The 18941-nt window shown below is 46.7% G+C and overlaps 1 protein-coding gene across 1 annotated transcript in view; it reads right to left on the reverse strand.

Moving 5' to 3' along the window:
• LOC102388570 (caseinolytic peptidase B protein homolog) overlaps positions 1 to 18941 on the reverse strand; it is a 97008-nt gene that overhangs the window by 5947 nt on the left and 72120 nt on the right. The window contains exons 8-10 of the mRNA XM_006038256.3: positions 7143 to 7220; positions 4178 to 4233; positions 63 to 107 (exon numbers count right to left, since the gene is read on the reverse strand). Of these exons, the coding sequence (XP_006038318.3) occupies positions 63 to 107; positions 4178 to 4233; positions 7143 to 7220 (179 nt within the window). The remainder of the gene's footprint in view (positions 1 to 62; positions 108 to 4177; positions 4234 to 7142; positions 7221 to 18941) is intronic.

Consider the following 18941-nt stretch of genomic DNA (forward strand, 5'->3'; position numbering starts at 1 on the left):
TTTAAATTACTGGCTAAACTAGAACTGAGATCCCTACGAGTACAGACAGGCCATTTACCAACCTCGTGTCTTTCCTGGAACTCTGACATGTCCAGTCTAATGAAACCCTGCAAAAGAAATAAATACATGAAGTTATTTTTGATTAAGGCACGGCAAATTTTATTACATTTAAGTAGCATCTTTGGGACCAGACTGGTGGCTGACGGGACTGATGTGTCAGTAGGTTTGTTTCTTTTTTCCCCAAGGCAGTGGGACAATGGGAAGCTCATTGTAAAGACTGAGGTGGATGATGAAAGCAGGTGGAAGTGAATGTGCAGTTCCTCGAGGGTGTATTGGAGCACTTCCTAACACCGGCCATCGTAGCTCTGAGTGAGTCCGGTTTAGACGACCTGCTCATTACTAGAGCCGTGGCGATGAAAATAGGACCGAAATAGCAACTTGCAATTTGCTAAATAAAACAGACATTATCGCTGTTCAGCTGTTTAGAAATAAATCAATAGGAGAACATAATGCCTCCTCTATAAAAAAATATAATAAAGTCAAGATAAATTAGGTTCTTGGGCATTCAGAGCGTCGAGATAATATTGTTACTGAATTTATAGGTTACTACGCAAACCTCTTCTTACATTTGAAAGGCTGATGATTCATTGCAGAAAATGAACTTCCTGTGCTCGCAGCTATAACTTAGCTCATATTGCTGCACAAAAGGCGAGCCCGAACTTCCTCAGCACTGATAAGGGATGGCCATCCAACTCTCCAAAGGCACGCGGCTTACAGGTTTCCTCTAGTCATGGCTCGTACCTCTGTGACCCACAAACGAGGTAGCACGAATGACTCATCATATACACGCATCAGCTGGAGAGCCACGGAGGATGATCCACGTTGCTACAGACCCTTACAAGGCAGCTGAGACCAAGGCCTTATGCTTAAGATATCACGACTGTGACTGTCTGAAACTCAGTAGCATTTACCAGCTGTAAAACCCCAGGCTTTTCACCATGCCAGGAAGAACCTGTTAAGCCGTTAGCTTAGTGATATCAGCTTATAAAATAAAGGAAGCATTCAATTGTTTGGAGGGACATCATTACATGATGGGATGGATGGGTGCAGAGACACTGGAAATTAAACTGCACGTCACTGATGCAAACAAGGAGACTAATGACAAAACACATGAAAATCCCCTTCAAAACGCGGGGGTCGGACTCGATGATTTGTTGAGGTCCCTTCCGACCCTAGCATCTATGAATCTATGAAAATAGTGTTGCATGTAGATGGAGTCTGCACACCTACCTGATACTTACTGACATGCACCTGCCATATCTATGTATTTCACGGACACAATAACATATATATAAATGAGGATGAAGGCAGGAACTGTTAGCCGACACAATAAGCTACTACTGGCTGGTTTACAAGGGTATGTAGAGGAGTAGAAACTCCATAAAACCTAATACCATGTTGCAGACATGTAGGATGGGATTCGCAATGATTAAGTGCCTAAACCCCATTGAATTTCAACTCCCAGCTGTAGTTTTCCACCTTCGAGGACCTGGGTCTCACAGAAGCTGCACCTCGCTCCTAAGACCTTCAGTGCAGAGGCAGCTCAGTACATGCCAGGGAGGTCTTCCCTGGGTGCGTGTCTGGACGTTGACTTCAGGACTTTGTGAGAGGCAAGGGTTTTTTAGGAGGGTGATACCTTTTATTGGACCAACTGCATGGTTGGAATACAGCTAGACAAGCTTTTGAATGCCAGTCAGCCTTCATCATACCTTAATTCAGGACCTGATAAAGAGCGTCTTGCACTCAAAAGCTTGTCTAACTTTATTCCAACCATGCAGTTGGTCCAATAAGAGGCATCTCCCCCCAAAAAAACTTTGCCTCTCGCATGATCCCTGAACCATCACAAGCTATAACAACATGACTCTAACACTACTCAGAACTCAGAGAGCCCGAAAAAGATTCCCTTAAATTCAAAACAAGCAGCTGGGATTTCCCAAAAAACAGAGCCGCTTAAAAAAAAAATAAAGGTGATTTGGGACCACTGGATGTTTTTCTTGTTTTACAATGTTTTTCTTTCTATGGGGTTGGGAGGTTTTGCTTCAGAAACGTCTCCTTCATTCATTTGGGTTTTGTAACAAAGCAGCAAGATACAAAAGCTCATGCCTCTGAATCAGTCTCCAAGGTACCGCTCTGCTCTACCGCCTGCCTGACTTCAGATTAACGTATCTACCTGCCTCTAGCGTAGCAGCACAACAAAATGTTTCTGTTTTTCCCCTGGGAAAAGCGCTGCTGAAAGCATCGTGGTTTCACAAAAAAGGCCACAAGAAACTGCCTGTGCTGCTGGACAATTGTTTCATCCAAAAATGCCTTGACCAGCTCTGGTAAGCGCCTGTCGGGCTAGTCGCATGATGGGCACTGATACTCAAACCGATGGAGATGGGGCCAGTAATTTCAAAGCAGTCCCTGATGTGGGGTATTCAATGGGGTCCATGTAAGGCCTGCCTGTCACCAAGACCAAGCACCCATGACACTAATGAAGCAGATGGAAGTGCTGGATTTGCACACGTGTCAAGTTGGGCAGTCAAAACGGAGGCGTGCAAGATGGACTCGACTCCTGAGAACGTGGCCTGGTCCTGATCTCAATTGCCCCGGCGTCTTTCAAGCACCGTGGGTGGAATTATGCTCAGGAGAGGAAGGCTGGGGTCTGGCCCTACAGCAGCCAGGCTGCTTGCGGTCTCACCCTTTCTACGTCCGCACATCAGCAGAGTTCGCTGCACGCACACCGGGCAGGCTAGCATGAGCCAGATAAAGATAATAGCATCCGTAATTACATTTTAACCTTTCCGTCAGTATGAAAATGAGCCCATTACACATTCTTCTTTCTTAATCAGACAGTTCCTGCTAAGAGCTGCCTCCCCCATAACTGTCCACAAAGTTTATGACCCTTTTCACAGTGCTAATTACTGCAATGACTGCCAAGCTGATGCATTGCCAATAAACCCCTGATTTGTGCATGCTATTGAATTAACACAACATTCAGCGTTCGGCTGATCTTCCTATTTGATGTCTGGCCAGGTCACTGACCAATTCCACGTGCAGCAGCCCTGGATGAAGGTGCTTTAGATCCAGGAACTGGAATTTATTGCGTTTGGAAGGCAATTACAGAAGGATGAGGAAAAGAAACCAGAGCAGCTGTTTTTATGGCCTCATTTTACTTTTGATCTTCTTTGTGACATATTTTTTTCATGTCTGTTTTGTACCAGTGGGCTCCTGGAAGAGGTGGGTCTGATCTGACACTGGCTTGCAAGACACTCTGTTGCTGCCTCCCCGCATTTGCTCCTGGGATATACATAGGCTCTGTTTCTAATCTCACAAAGGTTTTATACCTGGGGATCTCCAGTGACCTCCAAGGGAGCAGTGGGGCCCTTCGGAAATCAGGCAGGTGCTTGAACATAGAGGCAGAAGCCTAACATTAGACTTATTTTCAAAAACTGGGGCCCAATTTTTAAGGAAGATGGTTCCAACCAGCTAAGAAGTGTTTCTAGAAGCTTTTCTGAAAATAAGTCATAAAAAATAGCTGTTTTTAAATAGACAAGGCACCTTCATCTGTGTCTGAGTCCCACACATTTCAAGGCTAAGATCCTGAAAGTACAACTGGCTTTACTTCTTTTAATTGTCCAGGCTGAATGAAGTCTGAAATAGCAGGCAAGTAGCACAAATAACAAGGAGTGAAGGGTTCCCCTCCATGCCATTCTTTGTCTTCTAATGAAATTAAAATGTGACACAGACAAAGAAACATATTTGCTTGCAACAAAGGACTTCCAACTGACGGTATCCACAGAAGCAGGGAAAACAATGGTTTTGTTCCATTTCATAATTTCTAATAAAGTGTTGTTAGTAATATAGGCAGGGATGCACTTTAAAAAAACCCAACGCCCTTTAGTTTCAACCAAACAGTGTCCCTGGCCTGCTGTGCACTGATGGATCTGAGTCAGTCCTCTCTCCTGCTGCTGATCAGTGTACCACTGTGATGCAGAAGGGATAAAAAGTGAAAGTAGGATTTTCTAGCACTGAAGGACCACGCAATGAAGCCTAGCATGACACATCAGTGATGAAGACCGCACTGAGACGGAATACCGATCTAATTAAAACAAAGAACAAACAGATCAGACGTTACCTTCTTGAGGTCCTTGTGGATGTACTTTGCCGTCTGTTTGGCCAGCTCTGTTTTACCTAGTCAGAAAGCAGTAAAACAAAAAAAGAGATGAGTGTTGAAACCATTATTGGTTACAAGAATCTCCTGTAGAAACTAACCGGTGTATGGGGCCTCTGCCCACTGGAAACCATCCGTGATGGAAACAACTGTTAGTATCCACTGCAATTAGCAGAGCCTAGGAGCCCCAGTCACAGACCCAGACCCTGTTCTGCTATATATCATACGGATGCAGACCATGGAGACAGTCCCTGTCCAAAGAGCTTACGATTAAGATTAAGACAAGGCACAACAGGAATCTACAGGCAGATAGATGGGCGAGCACAAGAGGGCTTCGTAACACAATGGGCAGCGGCCTCTGCACGCCAGATGTCTAACCATTGTAAAGTCTTTTTCAGGCCTGACAGCAAAGGATACCAAAGGAAGGAGCTGAAGGGGGACAAAGAAGGGACTCTGTGGGCACTCCCAGGGATTCCCCCTCCCTTGTGTGAGAAGCAGCAGGGGAGAAAGTGTGAAGGTGCCTGCTGACGATCTAGCAAACATGCTGGAGGGCCTAAGCAGAACATCACGTGCTGGATCCTTAATAGCTCGATTCCTGAATGGAGAGAGAGATTTGAATGCTTTCCGCAAAAAGCGGCGTGGCTGGAGCAGATCTTTGCTGTGTTTATGCCAAGCACCCCGGGTCTCACGTGTGATGTCATTACTCTCTAGATCAAAAGTGAATTATCTGGGAAATGCTCTATTCTTTATTTATTTGATTTATACGGGGCAACTATCATAAAACTGTAGGCATATGAAGAATCAATAATTCAAAACATATATTACAGAATAAATCCACCTTGACACACTATCAACAAACGCACCAGCTCACGGAAACGGAGACCCTGTCTGTTCAGCCTACCTCTCCAGAAAAGGCCTGGGTGAATGTGTCCTGAACGTCAGACCACTCCAGGCTCTGCCAGACCCAGAGAGATGCGAATGACAGAGCCCAGGGCCCTTACTGAATGCCCTCTGGCTGTAACCCCAGGGGTATCAATATAGGGCCTAGCAATCTGAGTGCACCTGCTGCCCTCCGCTCCTGGGACACGGGAAAGGGAGAGAGTGCCTCTTAAAACTCAAAGGATCTGCAATGTAAGAGCCTTTACAGGGTTATAGTAACAGGTCAGATTGTGTTTGCAAATGAACGCAGGCCAGGAGCTGCACTTACACTGAGCCTTTTATATTTCAGTACACACCTCGCATGTGTAGGCTTTAACACATGGGGCAAACACACAAATGCACATGCTCTTCACTTCCCCACAACCAGGTGTTGTACTTAAAAGGCCAACTGGTGCCCTGGCATTCTGCAAGTCTACTTCCACCGTAGTCCACATGGGAGCGAGTCAGGGCAGAGCCTGGCTCTGAAGTCTTGACCCATCGTATAGTATTGCGGTGAGCTGCTGGAGGTAGCCGTTCTTCAGCTCTGAGTGGAACGATCAATAGTCTGGGACCCATTAGGCTCATTTAACCTGGCTGCTGCATGACACAGGCCAGAACATTTCACGGAGGGACTCCAGCATCAAGCCCATTGCTTCTGCCTGTAGGGCCGTCTCCATGCCCTGTATTTGGATGATATCTGGCAGAATGGGGTAACTGTCACCGATAACGAGCGAGCGATGCAAAGCCTAGAGTTGAAGGCCGAATGTGCCCCGTCACCGGGTCGCCCGTTCCACTGGTTATCTAATCTAACTCCCTGCCAAAGGCTGGCACCTTTTGTCAAGCTGACTAGTGTCTAGCTAGCTGCTAGGTCTTGTTATCTGTGTCTGCCCTGCATTTGCATCTATGTATATATGGATATAAAATAGCCTTGACAGTGGCTAAGCTCTTTCGGGATCTGCTGCACTGTGTAAAGGCACATTAGATACTGCAATCTGCCTCTGAGCATGTAGACGGCTATAGCATCAAGAACCCTGTAAGACACCCCAGACAGAGCTTCAGCTCTCAATCGCCTTGCTTCCTTATCTGAATATTCATTTTTATGTCACCAGCTAGAAAAACATGTCATGGGAACGTATAAGAGTTGACGGAGCCGACAATTTCAACGATTGAGCCTTCAGACTTGTTATAATGTGTGCCGTGAAGTCTTACAAACACTGCTTATTGCTTTTATATGGCTTCATAGCAACACGTTTAAAGTAAATACCTTGCCTAGCGCGGCTCTGAGGCAGGACTCTGTATGGACAATAATTGTTGCTTGAGCTCAGTGCCTTACAAAAACAGCATCTTCCAGCCAAGCAAGTGAATGCAGGAGAGGCAAAGCACTCGCCTTTCCCAAATGCCGCATTTTGGTTGCTGTAACCTTTTTTGTTTCAGCAGAGTAGGAATCACTTCATCGTTTTCATAAACCATGCTACGTTTTTGTGGAAGCATTTGGGGGAAATGTTCGTGCCCGTAGACAAGCGAGGTCCTTGCCCCAGGGAGTTGACAATCTAAGTATCCCTCGAGTTAGTAGGTTACTGTGCACACCCACGTTATTTCGGTATTTTTTCTTTTTAAAGTTCTTAAAACAGCCTTGTTTCTTATTAAAATGGAGTCCACGAAGGGCAGACTTTCATCAGGTATAAACCAGAGTCACATCAGTCGGACCAGGTGAGGGTCTGGCTCCATGTGCTGAAGGTAAGCTTGAAACTAGTCTAAAATGCAGCAGGGCAGAGGCAATGACCAACTGGAGGCCCCTTTGATACCCAAATGGATCAATGGAAATTTTCATGATGACTTTGTCCTCTCTGAAAGCAGGGCTAGGTGTAGGGGTGTACAGGTCCTCAAAAAGAGGGGGAACTGGGGGCTCATCATCCCAACCTCCTACACACTGTACTGTGGACCCGTATGTGTGTATCCGATGCCCGCATCTCAGACCCCCACCCATAGCAAATGACAATCCGCCTGTTACCTATTCCCGACGATCCCAAGAAAAGGAAAACCAGGGGGTGCTCTTCGTCGTACCAGCCATTTTCTTTTCTCCGAATAGCTGCGTTTAAATACAGTGAAAACAAAAGGGGGGGGAAAGGGAAGAAAAAAAAAAGAGGCATATAAATCAAAGACACAAAAGCAAGTATAATTATCACTAAGTATACACTATGTTTTACTGCTCTCTGCCCACTCAAAGTCCTCACTACCATTAGTGCTACCTAATTTGATTAGCTGGCAAGGCCCCCAGAGACACCTAATCAAGTTAGCATGGATTTGGAAAGCTGCCCAGAGCAGATTTCGGATAAAGTTTTCCAGGATGTGCACTCAATGTTGCCAGGGAAACAGAAAGGAGGGTGCACACTGAATGAACGAGAAAGGGCTGCGGGGAGAGGATTCAAGAGGCGCGTTAGGCTTCCCAGCTCGTCAGCGCAACCTTTCTGCAAAAGGCTGGTTTGGAGAAGTTTGTCGCTTCGCTGTCTTATGCAAATGCAAAGGAGGAGGTTTGAATTCAAGGTCATGGTAGCCTTGAACGAATGTGAGTCTTATTTAAAAACACTGGGAATGGAAAATGAATCAGCGATTTCAACCAACAGATGGAAAGTGAAATGGCTGTGCGATGGATGAAGGATATTAATGGAACACATCACCCCGAAGGAGGGGACGGGTCGGAAGCCAACGTCCAGACTTTGGTGACAAAATACCAGCGGTAGACATATTCGACTAGCTAGGATGTTGGACCGTCCTGAGAAAGTTGTTCTGTGTTCACAGAGCTGCCTCAGTTCAGAAGGGGACGAGGCAAGGTGGGGGTCCCGCAGCCCTTTTGTAGGCTCTCATCTGCTGCAGCTTTGCGCCCTCCAAATTTCAGATTCTCCGTCAAAACTACACAGATGTTGCACCGAATCAAAAAACCCATCCCTGGCTCCCATGTCAAGGCATGGGACAGACCCTAGCTACATTTCCTTGTGGTCTCTAACCAACAAGGAAGCCTAAACACATCTCACAGCTCTAGTTTCGTTAGGGAGCTTCTCTTAACTAGAAGCCGGCTGCCGTCAAGTTCTAGCCTGATTTCACCTCTGGAAGCTGCAGGCGAGGCGTTTCAATGCTTATTGAGCTCCACAGAGTGCTCAGAGGATGAAAAGATAAGGACCGTCTCATGTAGAGGTACATCCGACAGATGACGTCTCCTAACAGGCCCGATGCATCGGCAGGTCACTGGGAGCGAGCTGGAGCACTGCAGGCAGGGGGCCCGGAGATTTCAGCCATGATTCTGCATGTAGTTGCATGGTGTTATTGGGAAAAATATGTCTGGAGCAAAAACCCCGCAGTGAAGAGCAAATGTATCAGTTCAGTGTATTCTCATATTCATAGTTTAAAGTAAGACGGTACCAAAGGGATACTGAATTTTCAGGCTTTCACGCTTCAGACAGAAAAAAGGCAGAACTGTGTCTTAGTTTACTGAGGTTCTCCTGATTTATCTGCATTATTTAAACCAGGCCTCCTCCACTACGGCTCTTAAAAAGAGTTATTCTCGGCACGCTGATTGGTCTGTGCTGCGCAGCGTTTTGCGATGTTTTGTAAGAAGGAAGCCACACACTGATAAATTGTATTGCGTCGTAAATGATATGCCGGTGCTCCTAATAATTTACCTGTAAGGGTGCTTTTTAAAATGCTTTGCAGATCTGTGCTCGGCAGTTGCCAGAGGTCAATGAAACTGAAGATCCGGCACATTGTGTTTGATTGAAGTATGGCATTGAGTGGGCAAAGTGCCAGGCTCTCAGGAATGATAACCTAGACGCTTCCAAGATAACAGAGGTAAAGATGAAAGACAAGGACCAAGAGATGTGGAGCTCTCCGGTGCTTTTTGAGTGAAGTTCTCCTCTGGAAGTTACTGTCAAAGCGAGACTTTGTGTTCCTTGTCTCTCGATGATTTTCGTATAAAACGCACTCAAGCGTCTCTCGGCGCTCTCAACAGCACACGTCACTGCAAATGCTGCCTTCTATACACTCCTTTTGCAGCTTTTTTACCTCCAAAAGTAACTTATTACAACATCATTATTCTCCAAAGAGTTAAAAACAAAAAAATTACCGTAGTTACCATACACGGATGGTTCCAAAATACAGGCAATTGGTAAATGGGGATGCTAAATCTATCAATGAATAATCTCTGACTTGTGGGGCAAAGAATAAAAACAAAAATTTAGACCATGTCAGGAACAAAAGGCCCTGTGGTATCACTACAGGTAAGAAGGGGTTGGTATAGGATGATAAAAGCTGACAAAGCTGATACAAGGACGGCAAGTTGTTCAATACATATATCTGCTCTGAGTTTGGAAAGAAGATAGGTGACTTGCTCACTACTTACAGTGGCCATGAAAACCTTTGGACTCCAACAGTGCAAAGCAAGTGATAAAGTAAGGCTAAAACCTGGATTATCTGGGAACAATTCAAATAACTATACAACATTAATTCAGCACATATTGAAAGGATTAAAATCCACGTAAGGAATGAATAGTCAACAAGTTACTGTAAAGAGGGACATCATCATTGAAATGCTGGGAGAAAAGAGTGAAGCAATGGATCTGTCCTAGGCACCAGGCTATTCAATGTCTTTATCAATGACCTGGAAGAAGACAAAAAAAAAAAATTCTCAGCAAAGTTTGCAGAGGACACAAACCCTGGTGGCGCGGTAGACACAGATTTGTTCTGGGCTCACTTGAACAACGTGTGCTTTAATACAAGGTCGTATGGCTGAGGACCAAGAACGGAGGTTGGATTGCAGGATGTGGGAGTATATTTTGGAAATCAATGACTTGGAAAAGACATGGGAGGGCACAGTGGATAACCGAGTCGACATGAGCTCACAGCAGGACGTAGTGGCTAAGAACAACTACCACCCTTGGCTACAGGAGCAGGCAACTATGAAGTAGAAGTGAAGAGGAGGGATGGTTTCTGCGCGTGGTGCTAGTGAAAGCACAGTTCTGGTGTCCCTCTGTTAAGTAGGATGTTTGGATCATTAAAAGATGCAAGAAGGATTCAAGGTGGGAAAAACTGCTGGGCAGGGTGAGGCTCAAGAAACGCTGTGAATTTAGGTTAGAAAAAAAAAAAAAAGGAGGTTAAGAAGAGGCGACTGGATCAGTGTGGAAGGGCCTGTGAGAAAAGGTGGATGAAAGCAGACAAAGGGCTAAGTGTGCCAAGGGCTGATACTGGACTAATTCACACCAGAAATAAGGCACGCAGCGAGGATAACCAACCACTGGAACAAATTACAGTTAAGTATGTAACTGGTTCTGCAATCACTTGTGGAGTCTCCAAGTCAAGACTGGGTGTCTTTCTAAAAGATCTGCTGTAGTTCAACCAGAACTTAATGGCCTCGGCACAGGAAATGTTTTGGGCTGTGCTGTGCAGGAGGTCAGACTAGATGATCGTAACCCTACTGACATCTGGACTCGGTATAGGGGAGCAAGAGAGAGTGGTAGTGGGTACGGATAGGAATCACGGGCATATGGAAGAGGGCAGAATTTGGCCTGTCATGAGCATCCGGGAGTTGGCCTGTTGATATCAAGTCCTGTAACATCATGGAGAAGAAGTCTGGAGACACCGAGTTCAAGATCACAGGATTATCTACAGCAGATCTCAGTGGATACACATTACTGCTCCCCAGCTCCTCACAGCCCAGAACACCTCAGCCAAATAACCATCACGGGAGGAGGAACACGATGGCAATGGGTTTGCTCTAGCTATGCTCGCACCAGTGTCCAGCAAAAGCCGCAGCAGAGTTGAGGGTCTCTGCAAGGTGAGAAAGACCCGCTGATGCAGAATATGCATTTGTAATTGCAACTACAGGTGTTTGCGTCCGAAAGCTTGTCAAGAACAATTTTTCCAACTATTTACTTAGCTTAATAAAAGATATCACATTAACCCAAAGAACCTGGTTTGCCTAATTGCAACTACGCACTCCATAGACAACGACAGGTTCCCCTGAGACCGTGCAGAAATGCCCAAATTTCCCAGAGGACTCAATGCATGAGGTCTTTTTTTTGGCTTTTATCACAGCATACAAAAGGTCAAATATTGTGGGTGGATTTAAAAAAAAATAAAAAATCAATGGAGAGGATCATGATCACTGACAGCATTTGTGGCTACTCTGGTCGAGATAATAAGAGTAATAAACTCTTGCTTCGAGGCATGAAGTGATCACCTGCAGGGATCAGTGTGTGCCACCCTGCTGTATCAGCTGGTAGGTTCATTGCAGACTTGTTTCTCTTTCCTTTGGAGCAGGATACCAGACTTTACGGCCAAGTGCTGGCTCCCGCGTGTCAAATCCTATGGAACTGGCTTAGCTGTGCTGTTTGCAGAAGAGGGATTGCAAACAATAAACTCAGGGTTTATGATTTGGGATTGAAATTCTTGTTAGGAAATGAAAAGAGCTCTTGGCCTCCGCTGCAGAGAACTCTAGATTGGGGAACTCGTGGGCCGGATCAGACCTGGGAAGAGATCTGGCCTGGGCTGTGGCAATGATTAGAAGCACATGGCAGTGATCAGGGATGGGAAGGGGGGGGGGGGGAAATCAGCAGCATGTGTGGGGGGAAATCGGGGGCATGCAACGGCAGAGGATGGTTAAGGGAAGCTGGCCCACAGGCAGTAAAACATTGCCAACCCCTGTTATAGGTTATATAGCTCAGCAAGAAGCGACCTGGTGTCAGAGCCTTTGCACAGTGGACACTCAGTAAGTGACCTAGCTGTGCAACTCCAGTCCCAACAATTCAAGCCAGCCAGAACTGAGCCACCTTGGGGCAGGGGATCCCTGTGCAGCACATCGACATGAGGCCTTGATAAACCAAGACTTCAGCCGCCGGCGGAAAGCAGAAGGCTGGCTGACAGCACTGGAGGCGTCTGTGCCGCGAGATGCATTTGTCTGCTACGTTATTCATTTTTCATTGACGTGTGTGCAGGAGATCCATATTTTGGGCAGCGCAGCCCCTTGGTACGCAGCGCTTTCTCTTCTGCTATGCCAAGGGAGCACGTGACATAAAAAAATCCAGGTACTTTGGCTTTTCTCATTCAGAAATCCCAGCCTATTTCCAGCAGGAGAGAAGGAGAACGAGGATGCCTGGGCCCTCTTTTTGGAGCTGCGTCTAGTGTCACCGCAGAGCGCTCGCTTTATTTTGTACATCTGTAACCGTGTAACCGTACCGCTGCGTCTCCAGGAGGCCCTTCAGCTCGCTATTGAACTGATAAATTCACTGTATTACTTTACACAAATCAATACCCCAGCAGTTATCAGGGGCTGATGTGACCAAAATTGGTTTCAGCCAATTTGTGAGTGTAATAAATGTCCATTTATCAAATCAATTCATTCAAGTGGTGCTTCTTCGATGACTGCCCAGGCTAGGGTGCCATGGAGGGAGGGAAACTCTCTCTAGGCATGGACCAACTACCAGATTTGCACCCCTTCCTCTCCATCTTGCAAGGTTTCAGGTCTACTAACAAGGACACTCCACAGCCTTCATTCTGTCCCTGATTTTTCAGCCTAGTGCCTTAATACTGGATCCTTTGGGATGTCAAGGAAAGCACGGGGCACACACGAGATGGCTAGTCTGTGTCATCTTTGCAGCAGTTGCTCAACCTTAGAAATAATGCCCTGCTGCTGCCTCCTCTCCCCAGCAATTCACCTTTGAGCCAAGCCTCGTGATGGCCAAAGCTCAGGTAGAAGAACTGAAACCAAGGAGGTTTGCAACCTTAACTGTAAACAAGCGTTACCAGTCCCCAGATGCAGTAATATTACATATGGCCGTAAGCTTTTATGCCACATCTTCAAGGAGGATGTTTTGCATCCGAGGGTATTAACCAGACGAGGTGCATTTTGAAAGAGCTCGCTTCCTTTGTTACGTACTCTGAGCAGAAACCCAAGAGCATGCGATGTATTTATTCTGGAGATCCTGTGTGCTCATGTGAAACAACAGGCAAGAGTTAAGCGGAGTCAGCCTGAGTGCAGTGATTTATTAAAGTGTCCTGAAAACATGCTTATAAGCCACTTAGCTGTTCATTTGCATGAGCTGGCTCTAGCGTCTGGGCCTTGTTAGTTCTTCATGGGTGACCTGCTCCGTTTCTTGTTGGATGTCACAGCACAAACTCCCCACTCGGCGCTAAAATCCACCACTGAAAGCAGCACCTCCTTGCATCTCTGCATCATGGAGCATCATCCAGCTCACCCTGATGCTTCCTCCCATCCAGTTATAATGACGGGACCACCAAGGAAGGCCCCCATGATAGGCTTTAGGTTTTTCACCTTTTCCAAGAGCAATAACTCTACTGATTGCGATCAGGTGGAGGAAAATCCCACAGTACTGTAGACCTGCTCTCATCCTTTCTTTCATCCTTGTAGAACAGAAAAAAAGTGTGTGGAGGTGCAGGGCTCAGACATGATTTCAGGAAAGATCAAGGGGGAGGATTTCTTTCCCTTTCCTGACAGAGTCCTGACAGCTCCTGGGCTGCTGTGAGCCTGGTTTAACGTTAGAAATGACTGCAGTGGGTGGGCATGTCTACATGCGCACATTTACTGCGCAATAACTGAACTTACTGCACAGGAACTGAAAATTATTGTGCAGTAACTGAAAATTACTGCGCAGCCCGGGCGTGCATCTGCACATGCACGCCCACACCGCACAGTAAATATGGTGACTTACACCGACTTGGTTGTAAATTTGATCCCTGAGTCATGCAGGGATCAAACTTACACCCAAATAGTTACTGCACAGTAATGCACGTGTAGATGCCTTACTGCGCAGTAAAACTGTGAGCATGGATTGACTTGGTTGGTCCACACACAGCTTTAGTGCACTTTAATGCCTGCATGTGTAGACGCCGGCCTAAACCCTCTTACTGCGTGGGTTTAGGCTCTATGTAAATGCTGTATGTAAATTTAAGCTGATGTAAATGCATGTCTAGACATTGCCCAGTGATAAACATTTACTGGACAAGCAGACCCAAACCTACTTCAGCAGGCATCTCCTTCATGCCTGTGGTCATTCCCTTTCCTGTTGCTCTCCTCTTCGTGCAAGCTTGTCACCGTGCAAGCTACCTCCAGCTACTCCGACCCTGCAAGATGCCCCAACACAAGCTCTGTTGGGTCCAACAAGCCTCCCTTTCAGAGGTGAGGAGTCAGAGGACGCCAATTCCACATCCGCACCCACGTGTGAATCTAAGAGAATCCACCAGGATCCAGAGGAGCCTTTTACCCCACACTTAGCGTTTCTACCCGCTGACTGGCATGGCCACAAGAGGTGTGAATTAAACCCAACTGGGGTCTTTAGCCAGAAACTTCTGCATAGATCAGCCCTAAAATGAGCAGAAGGGGCCGCGTCGTTGTTTCAGCTGTAACCCCCACGCCAGCATTTTCAGACTGTGCTCATCACCCCCATATGTACGTCCCTTTCTTTTTTTTTTTTTTCTACTCCAGGCTAGACCTCCCTGGAGACTGTTTGGATAATAGAAGGGGCACTGGATCATGCAAGATTATTAAATTAAGGCGGTGGTTATAAATTAAACATAGTGGCTGGGCTTGGTAAATTTGAACACACGTCGCACACCCGCTACCGTGCCCAGCCGAGGGAAGCAGGAGGGCGTGCTGGTTCCACGGAGCGGCTGTGGAAAGAACTGGGCAGCGAGCGCCGAGAAGGAAAACCTCTCCCTCCGTCCAACCTCACTGCAGCAAAACAACAGAAACAGGGGGCAGAAAGGGAGGGGGGACAGAGATTCTCTCTACCTCCGCCTGATATCCCGAGGCTGCTGGGGTATCAAGCGCATTCCCTATAATTCAATAAAAGAAGCCTCCATAAAGGCAGCAGCTTTAATGTGCACAAACACCACCTGTGTCAGAAACAGGCATCGCCCATTAATCAAAGCTTCCCAATTAGGCCGTGCTGCTGCCTCCAGGCACAGCCGCTCTCCAAACAGAGGGGGTGTCTGTTGGATTTGCGGTGGGGGAGCCTACCCTTCCTGGCGCTGTGAGACTGCGGAGGCCTGGTCTTTGTTAACACTATTGGTATGGGTCTGTATTTATGACCATAGGCTGCACGTGCCTCTGTCCTGACCTTAGCTCCATCTTACCTTATTGTCCTATTTTCAGGCACTGAACGGGGATGACAGGGCGGTTCAGGGAATTATTAACAGAATATGGAGACTTTTGGGTCTGGGTCAGCAGAGCAAATCCAGCCCAGGTTGCTACTAATGGAAAGTCATTATTTCCTCTCGATTTTTCAGGGGCCAGTGTGAAATGAATTGCTCCTGGGTCAAACTCTTAAAATAGATCTGGCGGGACCATCCCAAACTTCCCCTGTTTGCGATGCGGCAGGGGAGGCCCCTTGCTGGTCTTCCTGCCGCCCTCTGATCAGTGGGGAAATGATGAAGACCATCCACATTTCAATGATCTTTCTTTAAAGGCAGCCCACCTTTCTTCCTGCTATTGTGTCAGGCTGCCGGCAGACTCAGGCAGGTACCACTGGTTCACATTCCTGAGGTTTCCTTTACTACCATAAAAGGTAAAAGACTTCATATTTTGGTATTTTAACTGTTTCTTTCATTCATACCATGAAGGATCATGGTCTGAAGCACAAGATGCAGCCACAAGGACAAAAGACCTGACTTGGGAATGCAGCACCAGAAATGTCCTGGCTCACTGAATTTAATCCCAAACTACCTCAGGCAATGCAGGTGCCGGCCTGATTTGACACAGAGTATTTCTAATATCAGTCCTGTTCTTGGTGTGACAAATGAAAAGGTCCAAAACCCACAATTGCACACACAAAATTACAGCTCATCTGTAATGTGTCCAACACTTACCAAAACTAGGACTAAAATAGCAGCACTTCTGGTTGGTTCAATGGCTATGGGGTAAAGACACATTTGTGTTGTGTTCAGGAGTATTTGGGCCCTAACTTTATTAGTAACATTTGTTCTCTGGTCTGTGGAGTTAAAGTTTCCTACAGGAAAGTTAAAATGGCCTAGAATGCTAATATTTCTTGTAGTATTTATGTCTCCAGCAGCATTTACAGAGATTATCCAGGTCCAAATCTGACTCGGGGAAGGGGTCTAGAACAGGTCTCAGCAAAACGTCAGCAAAGCCTCTTTTGCCATCTCTTCTGAAAAACATCTGGACTCAAATAGATTCTGTTATATCTGTGTGATCTCTTCTTATTTATTTGCAGCCCATCACATCCCTGACATATAATGCTACCCCACCTTTACCATTATTTCTATTTTTCACAATAAATATACGTATCCTTTAATATGAATGTTCCAGCCTATATCCCTATATCTGGTCCCATAAAGAATCATATACAATGAGGGTGGAAGGGATCTCAGGAGGTCACATCTAGTCCAACCCCCTGCTCAAAGCAAGTGCATCATCCCAGCCAAGGCTTTGTCTACCTGGGTCTTCAAATCCTCCCAGGATGGAGACTGCACCACCTCTCTAGGTAACCTGTTCCAATGCTTCACCACCCTCCTAGTGAGAAAATATTTCCTAATATCTAACCTAGACCTCCTTTGCTGCAACATGCTACGCCAGTGGTTCAAGTTCCTCCATGCTGCGGTCCTGGCATTTGCATACAAACATTTCAGCTGTCTTACACTGATCACACCTAGTTCTCAAGATGGATTAGGTATGGTCCTATTATTCACTGTATTGCCCACCTGAGTACTGTTTTCAGCTATCTTAGTACTTTTTTCCTCCTTGATGTCCATCCATCATCCTTTGATATTCATTTATACTCTGCTGCACGCTTCTTTACTTAATTGCCGTCTTAGAATCGGAGAAAAGCCAGGCTGGCAGGGCCCCGAGGAGGTCACATCTAATCCAACCCCTTGGCTCAAGGCACGTACATCCCTCTGTAAACCATCTCATACAAGTGCTTGTCTAGCTTGTTCCTCAAACTGCGCAAACAACCCCGTCACTCACCTACAAGGCACAAGCCCAAGGACACCAAGAACATAGCCCAAGGACACCAAGAGCACCTGATCCTGTTGCAGGTAAAGAAGGGAGACGAGAGCTGGCAATGTCCTGCAGCTGCAAGGTTTGTAAAATGCACTTGATAGATCCCAGAAAGGCCATGCCTCCCCATTACAGAGGATGGAAACCCACCCCCTTCAGTCCATACCAATTTGACCATGGGGGACAATTCCTCCCTGACCCCAAATGTAGCATCGGTCTGACCCTGAGTGGAGGGGTAAGACCCTCTAGCCAGAAACCTCCAGGCTTGGTCCCAGCAGGAGCACTGGCACAGCCCAGTCCCCATCCCCATCCCCATCCCGGGCTGCAGGATGCTTCTGAAGAAGGTAAAAATAATTTAAAAAAAGCCCCGACACCTGTAGCAACAGGAGGGTGGAAAAAAAAATCCTTCCCAGCACCATGTGGCAACCAGTACAGCCGGGTGGCCTGGAAAGACCTAAACACCCTCTACTCTGTTCTGCAACCTGGGGACAGCAAAAACTTTATGCATCACACTTATCCAAACCAAATGTTTGTCTAACCTGTTCTTAAAAACTTCAGGAAAAAACCCTAAGCACAACTACCAAGCACAGTACCCAAAATATCAAAAACATGCATAATTTGCCCCCGGTAAAACAGGAAGGACGAGGACCCTGCCAATGTCCTGCCACTGCAAGGACGGGAAGGAGTGGGTTAAAATTGCTCAAGGGATCCAAGGAAGAGGACCACGTGTACTTAAACCAGGCATGGGGATTACATGAGTGTCTTTGACCCTCTCCCCATCTCATTTCTTGGTTCAAAGCTCTCTTCAGCCCAGAGGGCTATTTCCCAAGGATCATTCCTTTGAGAAGGATCCTTTTTCAGTGAATGCAACCCAATGGCTGGATACCCCCAAATCCTTCCCTTGTGGCACCAGTCCTTGCACTGTCTGCCGATCCTTTGCAGTTGTGTCTGGCCTTTGCCCCGCACATGCTAGGCACTGATGATGGTCACATCTGAGCCCCAACTCCTCCGGGCATCATCCCCAGCCTGGTTTTTGTCATCCTTGACCCAGTTCCAGCTGGAATCTGTCACTGTCATTGTCCCAAGGAGGAGGAGGATCAGCAGACTTTAAGCATGCTCCAATCCCTTTAGGACCTTTTAAAATCTCAGATCCATGTCTTGCATCTGTGCTCCTGGCGGACAGCACACCACCTTATTTCCTGCATGTGGTCTGCTGATGGGTCATAGGATGAGAGAAAAGTAGGGCTGGAAGAGAGGTCATCTACTCTAGTCCCCCGTTCCCTGACTAAACCATCCCAGCTAATATCTGTCCAACCTGCTCTTGAAAATCCCCAAGGATGGAGAGTCCACAGCTTCTCTAGGCAGCTTGTTCCAATGCTCAACTGTCTTCATAATCTGCCAATTCCTCTTAATACTCAACCCAATACACCCGTCTCTTCTGCGAGTTAGCTCGAATCTCCTATCCCCTCTGCCTTCTGCCAGCAGTGCCCTGCCTTTCAGTCACCGTCTAGCTATACTGTCCTCATTCTTCCTCAGCCTCCAGTCCTTGCTCTCTTTATTGTCTCTTTTTTTTCTTCTTCTGAAGTCACCGGCTCTTCTCTTCTTCCTTGCTGGCTCATCTTCTGTTTCTACCTCATTCTGCTCCTTGCTCTTCAGTTCAGCAAACTTGTTCCTTGTATTTCTCCTCCATTTGCTGGTCTCTTCTTTTGCTTTGTTCTCACAGCTATGTATGCCCCTGGTTCACCCTCCTTCTCAAGGGGTCTGCCAGCCAGGTCATCTTGTTCAGCA

This window comes from Alligator sinensis, unplaced genomic scaffold (assembly GCF_000455745.1).
Source record: "Alligator sinensis unplaced genomic scaffold, ASM45574v1 scaffold2476_1, whole genome shotgun sequence".
NCBI classification, from domain to species: Eukaryota; Metazoa; Chordata; order Crocodylia; family Alligatoridae; genus Alligator; species Alligator sinensis.